This window comes from Thunnus albacares, chromosome 9 (genome assembly GCF_914725855.1).
Source record: "Thunnus albacares chromosome 9, fThuAlb1.1, whole genome shotgun sequence".
Taxonomy (NCBI): Eukaryota; Metazoa; Chordata; class Actinopteri; order Scombriformes; family Scombridae; genus Thunnus; species Thunnus albacares.
In genome coordinates, this window is record NC_058114.1 from 21,241,163 (window position 1) to 21,258,909 (window position 17,747).

At 40.3% G+C, this 17,747-nt stretch overlaps 2 protein-coding genes across 2 annotated transcripts; both read left to right on the forward strand.

The window, feature by feature from the left end:
• The first annotated feature begins 5,494 nt into the window (after nucleotides 1-5,494).
• foxe3 (forkhead box E3) lies at nucleotides 5,495-7,356 on the forward strand. The gene has a single exon (XM_044361890.1). The coding sequence runs from the start codon at nucleotides 5,634-5,636 to the stop codon at nucleotides 6,891-6,893; it is 1,260 nt and encodes a 419-aa protein (XP_044217825.1). The 5' UTR covers nucleotides 5,495-5,633; the 3' UTR covers nucleotides 6,894-7,356.
• Nucleotides 7,357-13,539: 6,183 nt separating this feature from the next.
• foxd2 (forkhead box D2) lies at nucleotides 13,540-15,319 on the forward strand. The gene has a single exon (XM_044362722.1). It carries the CDS (start codon nucleotides 14,195-14,197, stop codon nucleotides 15,290-15,292), a length of 1,098 nt encoding a protein of 365 aa, XP_044218657.1. The 5' UTR covers nucleotides 13,540-14,194; the 3' UTR covers nucleotides 15,293-15,319.
• Nucleotides 15,320-17,747: the final 2,428 nt, after the last annotated feature.

The window sequence follows — 17,747 nt, forward strand, 5'->3', positions numbered from 1 at the left end:
GCTGAAGTGAAAGAAGGTGAAGTGCACGTTGAAAGACAGCGGTGTGAGGAGACATGGAGTCACTGAATGAAAGTCCTTGTCTCTGTTTTGAGCCCACCTTTCTTGCCTCTTTCTCTCTGCTCCGAAACTCTGACGTCTAATGAAGGATCCGTCTATGTCACTGTGACCTCACTGATACTCAGCTGTGCCACTTTTTTAGGGTGATAAAAATGCAAGATGAAACGACTTGTGTTCTGAATGAAGTGACAGGACAATTGTTTTCAGCTCATGTACACGTACACATGTATGTGCACATCATTAAACACACACACATACACACAACCGAGCCATGCAGCCCACACCCCTGTCCCTCTTCCCTTTGTGGTAAGCTGTTACTCATCACTACCCAGTCTGCCAGTCTGGTCCACATAGCCTTCCAGGAATGCTTCAAATACACAGTGCCTTATACAGTAAGGCCAACAGGCAGCATTTGCAGCATTCAGAACTAAATCAAACCACTCAAAATTTTATTATGGTATGTAGTCAAGTATAAGCTGTCTGGTCAGTTTATTTATTCATGTGCATATGCATTCATTTATTCAGCATTCAAGTTGATATCTAATTTTTTTTTTTTTTTTTTTAACTTTTTACTGAATGAGTTATTGCTAATATATTTACCAAAATCATTGTTGAGCAGAGGGTATATTTCCTCTGATTCAGCAGACATGTCCTGTCCATTTTGGGACAGCAGTGCACCTTTGTTGAGGGCCACCTTAGCTCTCCAGAACAAACGGGTGTATGATTTCCTCTGTTTGCTCTTGTCTTGGTGGCCCTTGCTATAGAGGACAGCAGCAGGGCCTAACCAACAAGCTACAACAGCTCCCAGCACTAAGTCATTAAGCTTCTCTCTGTTGGCTCACTGTAGTAAGCAGTGGAGTATTATCACAGTGTTTACTTATTCCCTTCACACTATCTTGGCGGCTCTCCTGGTCATTTTATCCTTTTGAAATGTCCAAATCCAAACATTGGTTGTATCGGTCATTTATCTTAGAAATCTTTTAAGTTGGAGTGCAATTTCTATTATATCTATTATATTATATAGAGTGTACATACAAAGAAAAGTGTAAAAATATGCAAAAGTGTAATAATGATAGCCACAGAAACTTTATAAATGGGAAAAAAATGTAATTGAAAATCCACTCTTATGAACACTGGAAAGAATATAATTTTAATTATGTTGTCAGTCATCATTTTGTTGACCTTTAGCTCAGATGTCACAAAAAAGAAGTTTTTGAAGGTGGCCTAAAGCTAATACAGTTGCCTTTTTCCTCCTTAAGAACCTACAGTTTTGTTCTAACAAACTGCCTCAGCATTATCAAGAACCTCAGCTCTTGATCAGCAGCTTCAACGCATCACCAAAGACTCCGATGGCCTGGAGCCTTGTTTTCCACCTCGTGCATGTGCCGCTCATTTCTTAATATTTTAATTGCAGTGCTTATCTTAGCAGGATGTGACCTCAATTTGGCGTTCGCTCTTGTGGATGATGATCTGGTAGCATCCCCGGCTGCAGTGCAGGAGTCTGGGGGATTTCCTAAGGTGTCTCTGGGGGCAGAGGGATGTTTATTCAGGCAGAACATTCCTCAATGTTCCTCAATGAATATACAATTGCAGGAGAAAATGTTGTGTACCAAGTGGAGTCTACAGTATTTCTCCATGGCTAATGCTAAACTGAGGCATAAATTACACTTAAAGTTAGAGATAGTTGTATGTGTTGCTTAGATATCTACGGTATATAAATTAGGTGCATTTGGAGATGAGCGCACTATACTTTTAACTAATTTACTCAGTGATGAGAGGACCGTGTGTGAGTGTGATTATCTGTCTTTTTGTATCTATGTGAATTTTTGCGAATGAGAGATGAGCACCATATAAGCAAGCATGACTGGTTGTGTATGTGTGTGTGTGTGTGAGAACCATGTGCGGTGCTTTAGCAGGGCAGTGTAGCGTGCAGTGCAGGAGTGAGCAGAGGCGGCCCAGGCCAGCACAGCCCCAGTACCCTGGTAATCCCTGCGTTTTCAGGAGCCCTGGCCCGTACTTGATGAGCTTGAGCAAGAAAAAGGTTGCGCTCTCTCGTGTGTTTCTCTCTCTCTCTGTCTCCCTCTTTTTCTCTTTCTGTCTCTCACTCTTTTATTCCCCCTCTTTTTCTCATGCCCCCCCCCTCTTCCCCGTCCCCTGGAGCCACTTTGCGAATGAATGGATTCCAAGTGTTTACTCAGCAACTCCGTCTGTCCCCGCTCATCCTCTGTATTTCTCAGGATTTCATCAAAAAGAGGAAGAGAAGCTGCAGACCGGCTACCATCAGAGACCACGGATGAAAATCTAACAATGGAGAGAAGTGCATGTTGAGGGATACTATGCTTTTCCATGAAACTGTGATTTCAAATCCATTTTTGGAAGCATAGTCGAGATTTAAGGAAACACATCTTGTGATGGGCGTCTGTCACAAACACTTGAATGAGTCTCTCTTTAATGCATTCAGGGATATTTTGAAAACAAACCAAACTGCTTTTACAGAAATGCATTACTGTGCTTCACTCTCTCATAGAAATAGAAATGAAGCTTGTGCTTTTGTATTGTATGTAATGTAAGTGTTTTTTTTTTTTGTTTTTTTTTCTTTAAACTTTTATTAAAACTATTTCTTATTGCTGAGCTGAAACATATCAGTCCTTGGTTTGCTAAATCAATATTAATCATTAGTTTCAGCTATTTTTGTTTTCATCAACCGCATTTTATGAGAATCTCTCTCCATGTAAATTTCACATTTGGGTGTGCACAGCGTGAAAAAATCAACAAATATTTCACTCGTAATAATTTCTCTTTAATTGTGTATAGAGGTCCTATGCAAGCTATGATTAGAGAAGAAAATACTTTGAGTTATGGGGTATTTTACAGAAAGGTGTACCCATAATCCTCTTTCTTACATTTCTCATAATCAACATGAAACTCAAACAGCCGTCTCAGCTCTTTAACTTGAGTGAATCCATCTTTCTGCGGGTAACCACAGCTATTTGTGCACAGTGTAGCTAAAGGGTTTCCAATAATATGATGCATTTTTTCCTAATTATTTTATTGCCTCTTTTCTTTAATTACATGTAATGAGCCATGCGATGTACTGTGTGTGTATATGTGTGTGTTTGGCTGTGTTTTTGTATCCTTGCAAGGTGGCTAGTTTTCCTGTTGGCATCCAGTTGTGTAAGGTTATATCTAATAAAAAAGTCAAAACTTACCTATAGTGTCATTCTTAGTAGAGAAACTAGCTATTTTTTCTAACTTTACAGCAGAGTTAAGTACGTATTTCGGAAACACTGGATGTCTTTACTGCACGAGTTTCACTATAAGTGCTATATCAGGCTCTTTTTCGGCAGTTGCACTCTGGGATGCTGGACCATCCAAGAATGTTCTACATGTTCTACTCATTGGCCATGGGGACAGTGTCAGCCATTTTGTAATCGTTGTAACACGAGGTCAAACTGAAGCAAGTTTGCACTGCACACAGAAATGCACATGCATGTTGGTACATGGATGTGTAAAGTACAGTGTCGAGCCTGTATGTGAACGTGATCGTCAATGGATAAAATGACCACAGAACAGGATGAGTGTACAGGGAATGTAGAGGTGCAGAGAGGTATAGGGAGGCTCTGGTGGGGTGGCGGGGTGGTTTGGGGAGGGGAGGGGATTAGCAAGAGGCCGCAGGCCCCGAGGCAGAGGGCCCGTTTCCTGGCCTGAGCCCCTGTTTGTCCTGCCTGACCTGGCAGCTCTGGGGGCAGATCCTGCTTGGATACAGCCCCGCTCCCACGCCTGTCTGAAGCTGTTAGCCACTGGCTGTGAGTAGCTAGCTGGGCTTAGTGTTGTCTGAGCTGCGGCTGGGTCGGGAGGGGTCCAGTCATCTGTGGGGGGTGCCACCTATTTTGTGTTGGCGGACTGAGGGTGACGGGAAACAGGCATCTAGTAGAGCAGTGGGCGGTTATGATTAATGACTTTGGTGTCATTATTGGCACCACATTATTTTTTTTATATTAGATTAGCTATGTTGTCATAAACATTGTGGACATAATCTCTCTTTTTTCTTTCTTTCTTTCTTTCTTTATCTTTCAGTTTCTTTCTATTTAGGCAATCTGGCCCTTTTTCCATGTACATGTATGCATAATCATAGACAAATTAAAGAAATAAAAAACATAATGTTTCTTAGTAAGATGTTTGGCCTACATTAGCAGTCTGAACAGATTTAGTGAAATTTGGCATACATCTTTCACCATTCTTCAAAGATATATACCCTCATTTGGTATTTTGATCATGCAATTTGGTCCAAAATTTCCCAAAAATGTTCATTCCGGTTGATATGTGGTGACTGGTAATACCAGTAAGGCCATTGGATTCATTTTCTTAGTGATCAAACCACTCAGTGACCCATGGTGCCCTGTATGTAAACATATGCATTTGTCATTTATTCATATTCTTCCTTGTCACTTAGATTTGAATGTGCATGCACCATGCTGATGGTATCGACTGATAGCATTGTAGTATTCACAGCAGTCCACAACACCTCTCATCTCCATGTTGTTAAAAGTGATGGCAGCAGGTCATCTCCCTGTGTATCTTACCTTTTGTAATTAACTTCAGCCCTCTCTTTGCCTAAATAATCAATTAGAGCCACTATCACATGGTTGTGTTTAAAGGGTGTTGTCTGCGTAGCAGTTGTGTGCAGAACTGTGTTTTGACTTCAAAATCCATAAGATAACACCTCTCTTCTTCAGCCAAGGGACTGTTTGATTATCACTCTCCAAAAATGAAAATGAAATGAAGGGATATTTACTTTTCTTCCCCAAAAGCTTTGATAGCTCAATTGCTTGCTTTCAGTGGCTTGTTATTATTTTTCAATTGGTGGATTGGCTGTTGGGTTTGGAGTAGCACAGAGCAGCTCTGCGAGTGTTGTTTCTGCCCTGGATATACACACAGCTGTTGGTGAAAGCCCTGAGAGATGGACAGAGAGAGATAGAAAGGGTCATCAGTAAATCTCTGTGAGTGTCTCGATGATGTGCCAAGCAAGACGTTTAGCACATCACCATGTCAGACTTTATGGGTAATGAAGAGCCCGTCTTTTACAGTCAACACTTAGCCTGGGCTGCAATTGTCCTTTTAAAATTAACATTTTTTTAAAAAAAATAAATCTAATCCTATTATGCATTTTGAAAGACTGACAGCTAGGTGAAACTTTACAACATCACAAGAAACCTCACCATACAAAAAACACCATAACTGCTTAAATATGAGTTATTAGCTACACCACAGGTCCCTATCTGTCTATTGGAGGAATATTGAAATTTTCTCTAGAGTTTTGTCCAGCTGCCTCCATCGTCATCAGAGAGCCAGTGGCGTCATTCCTGCCCTGCCTTATAAAACTGTCAACGCCTCTCTCTCTCACCTGGACTGACACACACACACATACACACACACACACACACCACCCCAAACACCAGGGCAGGACAGAGGCTATTTTTGGCCAGAGCAAAGGAATAACTCACTGGTAAAATACGGACACGTTCCTCCGGCTGATCCATTTCGACAAAAAAAGAAGACCATTACATTTTTCTTTTATGAATCTGGCAAATTATTCTTACTTCTCTGGCATGTGCAACATGACCGCAGAGACGCAGCACTCGCCCGCCGAGGCCAGTCCTGTTGTCATGTCTCCAAATGTCAGCCTGGACTCGCCGCTGCCACCGCCGCCTCTGATGCTGCAGGCCCGGTCAAAGGACAATATTTTGATCAAGTCTGAGCCCAGGGGAAACAGCCCAAACACTGAGGATGGAGCCGCTCTGGGCCAGACTGAGGAGCACCTGCCCACCGGGAGCCGCCGCAGGAAGAGGCCCGTCCAGAGGGGGAAACCTCCCTACAGCTACATCGCTCTCATCGCTATGGCCATTGCCAACTCCCCCGAGAGAAAGCTCACCCTTGGGGGTATTTATAAGTTCATCATGGAGCGCTTTCCTTTCTACAGGGAGAACTCAAAGAAGTGGCAAAACTCCATCCGCCACAACCTCACCCTCAACGACTGTTTTGTCAAGATCCCCCGGGAGCCCGGCAGACCAGGTAAAGGCAACTACTGGACTTTAGACCCCGCAGCTGAGGACATGTTTGACAACGGGAGCTTTTTGAGGAGAAGGAAACGGTTCAAGCGCACAGATGTGAGCACCTACCCAGGGTACATGCAAAGCTCCAGCGCGTTCACCCCAACTCCGATGGGAAGGCCCTCGTACCCTAACACCCTGTACGCCGGGATAGGCTCTGGTTATGGCTCACAGCTGACAGCCACATCACCGCATCCGGCCATGCTGCATCACTACCAGACGTCTGCCGGGGTCGGCCAAGGACAGCCGCGCATGTTCAGCATCGACAACATCATCAGCCAGCAGACAGCGGTGCAGAGCGGCCCCGGGGGAGAGCTCAACACCCAGGCGCTGGGGCTGGGCGGAGGTGACCTGGGCACCATGACCTCCAGCTGCTCGGTCACCGGCACCGACCCGTCTGCGTGCTTCCAGACCCAGACTGTCAACCCCTCAGCGAACATGCTGAGCAGAAACAGCGGGAACATCCCCTCCAACCTGGCCGCCGGGTACCCGTACTCCTCTTCGGCCTCTCCCCCAAACCTGCCCACCATGACCCAGTCCGGTTTCTCACCGGGGAGCTCTCAAGTGTACTGCTCCGGGAACCGGCTGTCCCTGCCCACCCTGCGCCCGGGCTCCTGCGCCGAGCACACGGAGCAGCTGCTGGGCCTCTCCAGCCCCATGAACTCCTACAACAACTCCTACATGAGACAAGCCAACTTTGCGTCAGGATTAGAGCGCTATATGTGAGACATCCCTTAAGAAAAAAGATCATAATTAATCATAAAAAAGTTAGGCTGCCGCAAGGTCCCTTATTCAAGAAATATGACACATAATTGCATAACAAATTCCTATCAGAATATTATTGGGATTTGTATTACAGCAGCCTATTATGCCCTAAATTGTCACAATGGACTCATTAGGACAGATTCATAAGTCACTGTAAAAAAAAATAATAAAAAAAATAAAAAAAGGTGATTTTTTTTTCTTTTAGCCAAGATCAGAAACGACATGAAACATGACAATGACCGAGCCTCATGATAAGACATTCCTATTTGAAAGGTGTAAAGCCATTTAGATCCGTTTGACACATTCCATGACTGTATCTCAGAGAGCGTTAATGTATTTTTATTGTGCCACATTTCGTTCATATTTCTGGTGTTTAGTTGTTTTTTTTTTTTTTTTTTTTCAAGTTTACATGTGTTTGTTATCATTCAAGTCTGCTGTTTTTTTGATGTAAATAGTTTCTTTTTGGTGTAAAATCTTTATTAAAAGAAGAGTGTTATCATTGCTGACGACAGATCGTTTAAATAAATTCATTTTTTAAAATAAAAGTGGTCTTTATTTTTGACAATTGAAATCTTTTTTTCATGAAAGTGATCCCTTTCTTGGTTGTCGAGACCAATTAAAAAACTGTAATTCTGTTTTTTTTTCTTTTTTTTTTTTAGGGTCATCAGGTATCATATTACTACCAGCAGGCTAAACAGCAATCTTCATTATAGACGATGAGCACGTTATAGGCCATTGATTAATTTTGGTTTATTTTATGATCATGTAGGGTCATAATTTTAGATTTAATTATATTGCTACCATTCAACCTTTTTGAATTTTAAAAGTATAAATATCCCCCCCTTTATTCTAATCGAGTAGAATAACTCTGCAAATTAGACGCAAAAAATAAACTCAACATTCATCGTGATCACACATGAATTTAGTTAACAAAAACTACATTAAATAGAAATCACAGAAAATCCACGTTAGCAATTATCAACTGAACATATTGACTGAACTAGCCATAATCAATCAAATGTAGCACAAATGCAAACTGGTTCACGTTCTGGTTCTAACTGCGTTCAAAACCTGCATTAGGTTACATCTTACTGTCAGAACTGAGAAACTACCAGCAACACAAAGGCAAGTGAAGAATGCTGAATAAACTTATATTTATTCATATATTTCTGGTGTGAGTCTCTTTTACAACCTTAACATCTCTATAGACATCATCATCTTTATTAAAGTTTAGTCCTCATTTGTTTTTCCTCATAGCAATGCTTTATTTTTCCAGAGTTCCACTTTAAAATGTCCATTAATTTGTATTCAGCTTGTCTTTCCTATTTTTCCTGGATGCTTTATTTAAAAATGTTTCATTCTTACTAATAAAAAAGATTTTAATCCTCCAATTTTATATTCATCTTTTTTTTTTGATTGAATCATATTAACAAAATGAACAAATCCATTCATGGTTCACTATTTAACTATTAGCAACTTTATCAACAACTAGTAGCTATTCTGACCGAAGGAATTTATGCTCCAGGTACTAGTTGTCAAAGATATATTAATTTGTGAAGCCTGGAAAAGCATAATCAATAAAAAAGAAACAGTGACAGTTTAAATACAATTCATGGAGATTACTTCCCTTGTCATTTGCTGAAATCTAGTTGGTGTCAGTGAAGAAAAGTGCTAATAAGATCTTTGTCAAGTTCAACTGGGACACTTTTCTCTCATGAAGAGGTACTTTTATGTTCTTAATTAAAAGTAATTTAAAAGTACAAATACAATTCTATCCCATATAAAAAATAGGGAGAGAGAGAGATACAAAAATATAGAAAAATACAAACCTATTATTATTTGATTATAAAAATCTCCGACTTTGATTTTGCTCAGGTTATGAATGTGCTCAGCAAGTTTCCATTTTCTATGTGTGTTGTCAACTTGTCAGAAAGATATTGCTGGTGGCAGTCCTTACTACATCTCAAAAGATCAATCAGGGGACATTCAGACACATCCTGGTTCTGATAATGTGAGATCATAATATTAAAATAGTTCACAGTCCAACATTGTTGCACAGGGGCCTTTAGCCATTGCAACTATTTAACTCGAGCTGCTACCTATGGAAGGGATGTATAATATACTGTTTAAATGAAGGAGATTAAACTCCAGTCTTTCATAGGAGTCTCAGCTGCAGCACCTCCTGTTGTGGTACAGTAGGCCTAGAACAGAGTTTTGCCACCTGGTGGGTCTATCAGGTTATGCACATGATCATAAACTGGGTTGAAGAGTCAAAGTCAGAGTTGGACTGGATGTTTGATTTGAAGGTAATCTTGGACGGATGGGACAACATCTTAAAGACCAAACAGCAAGTCCAGTTGTTTCTGACAGTCAGATATTTCATTAGCTTGAATCAAGATATATCAATCTGTTAGTCAGAAAGGTCAAGTTCAAAGTGTAGGTCTGCTCATTAGCTAAACATCATTACTTCTGTTTAAAGAGCTGTTTGTTCAGTATGAATGAAGGTGAATTCGACACTGAAGTGCTGAAGGAATCATATATACAGTTGCAGCAGGTTCAAATTTTCAACCACTAGATGGAAGCAAAAGCAAGATGCTCAGCTTGTGGGATGATTTTCACTCTTTTACTATGATTTTCTTTTTCAGTTTGTGAGTGTGTTGTGATTATGATTAATTACACCGATTAGGGACAACAGTAAGCAGCAAAACCACAACTACAATAAGCAGATAATCATTTTCTGTGCTCCAAACTCATTTTGAATCTACAACCATGGTGGTTGAACCTGAGAAACAAGCAACCCTATAATCAGGCCTGACCTGGATTTTGTATTGTTGTTTTGCTGAATTAAATGAATTTGACTTAAAAGACTTCACAGTTGTTATTGTGTCAACCTTATTTGCTCATACTTGGTTAGTTCATAATTTTGTTAATCGTCAGGGAATAGGAGTCAGTTTATTTTGTACTAAGCTTTGGTGTAACTTCAAAAGAGACAATAGTGATACAGATGGAGAAAGACAACAAGACAAGCAAAAACGATACTCTTCCAAAACTGCTATAGCTTTATGACTCTTGAATGTCGGTGCAAAGAGGCAGTTTAGACAGAATTCATCATCATAAACTTCTTCATGATATTTTACATTAAATATCATGAAGAAGCTGATGAAAGCTTCGCTCTATCATTTCTTGTTTCTTGTGCTAAATTCAATCTTTTTGTAATGAAAAGACATTTATACACTTGGGACTCAAGACTGAAGCTTCAGTGAATCTGGCATCAGAACTTGATGGTTACTTCAAGAATTTCTAATAGCTGAAAATTCATACTTATATTGGAAATATCTCGGTGTGATGTCATATGATCTGGCCAATAATGTGATGGACTAAGAAAAATACATCAGCATAAAACAACAGAATGCATCCATAACTGCATGTTTTAAAAGTGAGTATATTTGTTGATTAGCCTGGATAAATGGGAAACACATATAATATATATAATAATAATATATAATATAGAATATTCAGGTGTTCCTGTGTAATTTTACCAATTCTTGGTTTCATATATAGTGAGAGATTTGGATACTGTAGTTACCACTTGTGTTAATTTCTTGAGGATTCAGATGATGTTAATCACAGTGCAGTCAGACTCCTCATTTAGACTCTATGTTGGACAGTTTGCTTCATTTAACCGTCCTATGCAACACGCTGCATAATGCTGATCTCACCTGAATCTAATTCTGTCATACATACATAAATACTGCACATACTACACTATATACTATACTTTATATACTATTTCCCTTCACCTGTGCTTCAATATTTTCAAAGAAGTCAACATTTCCAGTTAGATTTCCTACTGGGACACATTATCATGAGGCTACTGCATTTTAACAAACACCGTCTCAGCATTTCATTTTTTCAGTTCAGTAGAAACGTTTCAGTTTTATTATTTCCACTGTGTTTATGTGAGAAAAAGCACAAGTGTAACCCAACACTTTGACAGTCTTAGTGTTTGGGAAAGATTTCATTTTCGGTACTTTAGCGACAGCAGAGGGCGCTCAACACCACAAACTGCAAAAATAAGAATGCTTTCCCCGCAAATCTCAACTCATGAGCCAAAAACCTCTTGAACCTTTGGAAACTTGAAGAAGCTGAAATATCCCACAGCGTCCGTTTTGTAGGTTACTCGAGAGGAAATATGAGTAATTGGAAAAAAGAATAAAATGTGGCCAATATCTGTCTTTTGAGCCATGTGTCACAACCAAATGACATTTATATAGATTTCTGTGCCGGTGCACTGTTGATGCTTAATATTAGAAAAAATAGTTTTAACTGAAAGCAGCTTTATCATTTGGAATTTAATATTATACACAAAACATCATTTTAATTGGATAAGGGAGTCTATCTTTAATTTACTAATTATTAAATACAATATAAGATATAGATCAATTGTTATTCCACTTCAGTATAAATCAATACGCTCCTTAATTGACAGTTATGGCATAGAGAATGTGAGGTTTTAATTAGTAAATTAGTCACGTGTCTCATTACCTCTGTGGTCCAGGTTGTGGAAAACAGTGTGAGAAGACAGATAAATCAATCGCTTGTGGGAAGTGTGGTCTCCCCATGGCGCCAGATCCTCTGGAAAACCTGGAAATTAGAATCAAGTTTTATAAATGCAGGCTTCATCAAACAGGGTTAGACTGAACACATTACAGAATCTTTTGTTCCTCAGTCTGTCAAAATGTTAAATCAGAGTTTGGGTTTGGTTTTGGATCCAGCTGATGAGCCTTTTTTCTCGCAAGGCCTGTGTGGTGTAATGGATGTGAAAGCAGAACTGGTTGCACTGCAGCTGAATATTAATAATGTCTGATGTGTTTGTTTTGTTGTCTGGCCAAATGTTGTGTTTTGTCATGTGAATCTATGCACAACGTGGGATACATGACAACATTCAGAGGAATCTAATGATAAAGTGAATTTTTTTTTAAAAAAGAAGCTTAAATTGTGTCACTTCTGTCAGACAGCTGTCACGCGGGTCTCAGCGAGTCTATTTCAGATTTTTGATTTTTAAAAGTCTTGAAAAGTGACAGACAGGTCAGAGAAGAGGACACGAGGCTCAGTCAGAGCTTATGTGGGATATTTAAGATGCTGCATGCTTGACTTGAACTTGTTTCCTCAGTGGAACAGTCGTTTCCCTTTAAAGAAGAAAAAGCACACAATGCAAACTTAAAACGAAAGCAAACAAACACAGAACTAAATATTGTTGCTGCGATTAAATGAAACCATGTTGTTCCCTGACGAACCAAATAAAATAAAATAAAATTAAAAAAAAAAAATCTGACAGGCTGTATGTTGTTTGACCTGTAAGATGAATGGGGTGATGACGTCAAAGCATTACAATAACTCAGTGTTTCTGCAGCGTAATGAACTGGAATGTCCGCCTGCTCTAAATAAGCCCGCACACATTACACACACATTACATATTGTCATCTGCTGGCCTTTCACTCCTGACGGAGACGAATTGGAGCAGGTTGCAGCTGACTGCGGACCCCTGTGAATTATTCAGAAAATGCAGATGGATAATGTTGTGACTTCTTGACAAGGAAAACACAAAACCCGTGGGAAGTGATCAGGGAATTAGGCCGCTGGCCAAAACCTTTGAGGTGGAATTCAATACGCTTAAATCAGCCTTTTTTATTAGACAACAGAACGACACATTTATAGTAATTTAAAAACGTACAAAATATGTTCATATGTTTATGGTTATAGACCTATTTTAGTGGATTTGACAACATCGTGTTATTTATTATAAGCTTCATTATTATTTCATAACGAATTAAATGAATTTAATTTCTGAATTCCACAAATTGATAAAGGGAACTGAAAGATAATAATAATAATAATAATAATAATAATAATAATAATAATAATAATAATAATAATAATAATAATAATAATAATAATAAATGCCTTTTGACCTGTGTCATTACCTGCGCTTAAGATGCACATATTTTTCTGATATTTTTGAAATCACATTATAAAATGAATAACAGTCTTCAGTATATGCTTGTTTGCAGGTTGTTTCCATAATGATCAATCACCGTCATCAATGTGCACCTTATAGATAGATAGATAGATAGATAGATAGATAGATAGATAGATAGATAGATAGATAGATAGATAGATAGATAGATAGAAACTTTATTGATCCCAAGGGAAATTTAGGCATCCAGTAGCTAATACAACACATACAAAATATACTTCTCTCACCTTACACTGCAAAGAAAGAAAGAAAGAGAGAAAAGAAAAAAAGGAACAAATGTCCACTTAAATAAGTCTCGCTGCCTCTCGCTGCTTTAAAATCGCATTTTAAATCCGTGCGAATTTAAAAAATAAAAAATCATCATTGTAAATTGAGACAATTTTATTTCCTTTTGGTGCATTTTTATCCAGTTTATCCAAAAGTTTGTCTCAATAAATTCTCCATATATTGATGGGACACAGAATAAGAAAGATCTCCAACAACATGTACAAAGTGAATGAAAACTTGAAACTCTTGAAACAAATCTGTATCCATGGAAACAACAGAGATTGTCTCCCAGAGCCGAGATTTTTTTCGTGATTTTAGTTTAATAAATCTTTTTAAAAAACGAATATGGTTTTAAGATTCAAGGGCAGGTTGAAATATTAATTTTTGCACGGTGATTTCGTCCAGTTCCTGGTAACAGTGACTCAAAGACCACGTGATCAGCGTGGTCCTATAAATACCTTTTGAGAGCTAAAGAGGATAGTGTGACAGTCTGGCTGGATACCTACCCAATCCTGTGCGTAAAAGATATTTTGGAAAGGTACTTGGATATCCAAAAGTGGCCCTTTAAATGGCCAACAGCATAAACTGATAACAGACGGGAACCATCGCATTTGAAGACAACACAAGTCCATATCGGAGCAAGATCGATGATTTTTGACTTGTCTTTTTACGCCTGAAAATCAGAAGTTTTCTGCTCGATGAGAACCTCGCACGGCCCTGCTTGACCAGCCTCGGACGGCCAGGACTCGCCAAATCCACAGGTCAAAGAGTTATTTATCTTTTAAATAGATTCTAGCCATGTGTGCATTCAGTAGTTGGAGATAAAGCTGCAGCAAAAGTCTGGTGTGGTTGTAGGGGGAGAGGCAGAGTGTGTGCGCGCTCTCGCTCAGTAAACTTCATCGGACCAGAGGAGGAGGAAATCTGGGAAAGAGGGGTAAAAGAAGCGGCGTCTTCAAGGATGACTTTAGGGACGGATATGTCCGACAGCTCTGCATTGTCCGAAGATGTGGACATCGACGTGGTTGGGGGCGATATATCCGTTGGAAAGGACGGAAAGTACATTCACCACGAGTTCAACTTGGACAATGACTCGGACGATAATTACTCCCAGAACGCGGCTGAGAGGGCTTCCTCTCCCGGGCTCAGCAGCTCCGACTGCCCGTCAGACCAGATGGGCTCCAACGCAGAGGCCGGGACCGTGATTGGGGACAAATCGAGAAAAAATGCACTTGTAAAGCCACCCTACTCTTACATCGCCCTGATCACCATGGCCATCCTGCAGAGCCCCAAGAAGCGCCTCACACTCAGTGAGATCTGCGAGTTCATCAGCAACAGATTCCCCTACTACCGGGAGAAATTCCCAGCTTGGCAAAACTCGATACGCCACAATCTTTCCCTAAACGACTGCTTCGTAAAAATCCCACGGGAACCTGGCAACCCCGGAAAGGGCAACTACTGGACCCTCGACCCGGATTCCGCAGACATGTTCGACAACGGGAGCTTTTTGCGCAGGAGGAAGCGCTTCAAGAGGCACCAAAGTAATGAAATCCTTAGGGACTCTGGTGGCTTTCTTCCCGGGTTTGGATACGGCCCGTATGGATACAACTATGGACTCCAGCTGCAGAACTTTCACGCAGCCCACAACCCGTATCACCCACACCACACAGGTGGTTCATTCCCGTTCCCTAACGCACCCTGCACCTTGCCCTCATCCATATTCCCTGCGCCGCATCCACTGCCTTCCCTTTTAGGGGCCGATTTAAGAAAGCCTTTTTACCCTCAGCTTAGCCCGTCTCTGCCGCCTCTCAAGACAGACTCCAGCACCCCGAGCCGGCCTTCATTCTCCATTGACAATATCATCGGTGCGGCCAACTCCACCGCCTCTTCCTACAGCGCGCAGCCGGGCAGCCAGGCTCAAATCCTGGCCATGTTGACCCCAGCACTGGCCTCTGCTTCCAACCATTTGAGCCTATCACAGGACAGCATATTACAACCCGGGCCACAGAGTCAGACTTTTTCCAGCAAAACCCCGACTATGAACAGTTGTCCTTTCTAAAAAAAAAAAAAAACTAAAAAAAAACAAGAATGCCCGCTGAAAATCTTTTATTAAAAAGCCAATTGTGGCGTCGTCCTATGTGAAGGTAGGCTGAGCATTCTTGGTGAAATAAGAGTGTTTTGGCTCTCCACGGTTCATCCCAATGTAAGAGGAGAGAAAGGTTTATTTATGGTTTGTAAATATGTGTATAATATTGAGAGACAAAAGCAAGAGAAACTCTGAGAGGGATCTTTTTAAACAATACTGGCCTGCAAATCTGGCACGTGGCCTTCAATGGTCGATGGGGGGAAAAGAAAAAGATCTTGTTATTTTAACATAAGTTAAAGGTGTCACCCATGACTGCGGGGATGATTTCCAATTTTTTAAAAAATATAATTGAGAATTATATTATGATTTATATTGTTTTTATTTTGTGCGTCGTGAGAAAAATGGCACTGTTGTTGTTGACATATAGTTCTGACAGACGGCAAACTCAGGTTTTACTTAGAAAGCACATGGAGACAAAAGGGGGTTTCTGACACACACAGACATAAACACACACACACACACACACACACACACACACACACACACACACACACACACACACACATACAAAATTAACCATTTCCCCACCATCACTCCCCCCCCCCAAATCTCCTCTACATGGTGAATTTGTGACAGTATCATTTCATGTTGTCGGTGGACATGTAGGCTATGTGGTTTTTTTGGTACAAAAGGTCGCATTACCTCTCTCAACCTTTTAATTGTTGTTCGTTCCTATCTATTTCACAATGGAATCTGTGAGACATACAGTATGTCATGTGTTGCCAATAGAGAGAGACACCTAAATGTTCATAGGTCATTTTTTGTTGTAATGACAAGAATAATAAATGTTGGTGAATTTGAAAAAAACAAACAAGCCCAAAATCGTTAATTTTTTTTTATTTATTGCAGAGTTGATGCGTCAGACTTGCAGCTGATATAGACTAAACTGCAGCATATATGTTAAAAGAATTAAATTAAATCAGGCTTTATGCTGTATTTGTAACAATTCCTACTTCTTCCAACAAATAATTGTTTTGAAAGGAGTCATGTTAGGCTTTCATTTTAATTTCGTTTTATTCTTAATGTTGCATTTGGGGAAAGAACATTTTCCTTTTATTCGAACTTTAAGGCCAATATTTTTTTTTTAAATATGCATGTTTGTTCCAATCATGCAGCTCCTAAATATAATTAATTCAGGTGTGACTAATTACAACGAGGTTAGTCTCTTAAGCGTGCAGTGAATCAAGACTCTTTTTAGGTGTGAGAAACGCACAACATTCGGTTCAAATATTTCAAACACGACTTGACGCATATAACAGTCATGAATATCACGCAACAGTGGGCAAGTATTCCTCTTGTGTGGCTCTTGCTCGCTTGTAAAGGACCATTTTCTAGCAAGTTACAAAGGCCCTAAATGAATGGGGACGTTACCAGGCCTCGGCGGTCTGTAATTGAAAGTGAACAAGGATATACCCACGGTCTTTTGGGCTTTCGTTGCTAATTTGTAGCAGCATTTTTCATCAGGCTCCTAATCCACCATAATGCGGCTTTTTGGCCGTTTGTTGATGTTGTCAGTGTGGACCCCTGGCCCAGGGGAGTGAATGTGCGCACAGCGAGCGGTCCCCTGTGAGACCAGCCACACACATTTTAGACCCTGAAAAGCAATCTTCTCAAAAGGCCCTCGGTTTGGTCCGCTTTCATGTCATCTGTGTTGTCTCGGGATACATATAAAAGAAGCAGTGGGACTCGTCCGGCTACAGAAAACAGGCCTATTGGTCTTTTTCAGAGTTGTTGGAGCACATGTTTCCAGACAGAAGGGGGTGTAAAGCCTCTTTTATTTACCAGAACTGTGTGCAAATGGTTAAATTAGTTTGTGGGTGTTTTGACAGATGATTATTAAGGATGAAGGGTGGGAGGGCTGACTCCTCTGTTTTCCCTCATGCACAGCTCACTGAAAGTCTTTGAAACGAAAACCAACACTATTCTTTATCCAGACCCAGCTTTTATTTCTTTTTTCTCTGCCTCTCTCCTTGTAAGTGCAAATTTGGACAATTGATATACGGTTTTGGGAAATCGTTTTGATTTGATCCACTCCTCTCAGTGATGTGAATTGATATCCAGCATATATAATTTGCGCAGTAAATGAGGTGGAGAAAAACATTAGCAGGCTATTGAAGTTTTCTCTGCACACCCGCCCTGACAGGGAGTCATTACGCACCGCATCAGTCCATTAAAATCCACATGAAGCGTTTGCAGAGGTGGTTAAAAACCATTTAAACAACTGCAGGAAAGAAAACTAAGCCAATAAAAATCATGAGACACAAAGCATAACGCGCGCTCCCACACGCACGCACACACAGACACACACACACACACACTCACACACTTGATCTGCATGGGGAGATTCAGCAAAAGGCGCCTTCTTTGA

Bases quoted from the DNA above. Each gene is read 5' to 3' on its own strand.
- foxe3 (XM_044361890.1), top strand. From the start codon at position 5,634: ATGAATCTGGCAAATTATTCTTACTTCTCTGGCATGTGCAACATGACC.
- foxd2 (XM_044362722.1), top strand. From the start codon at position 14,195: ATGACTTTAGGGACGGATATGTCCGACAGCTCTGCATTGTCCGAAGAT.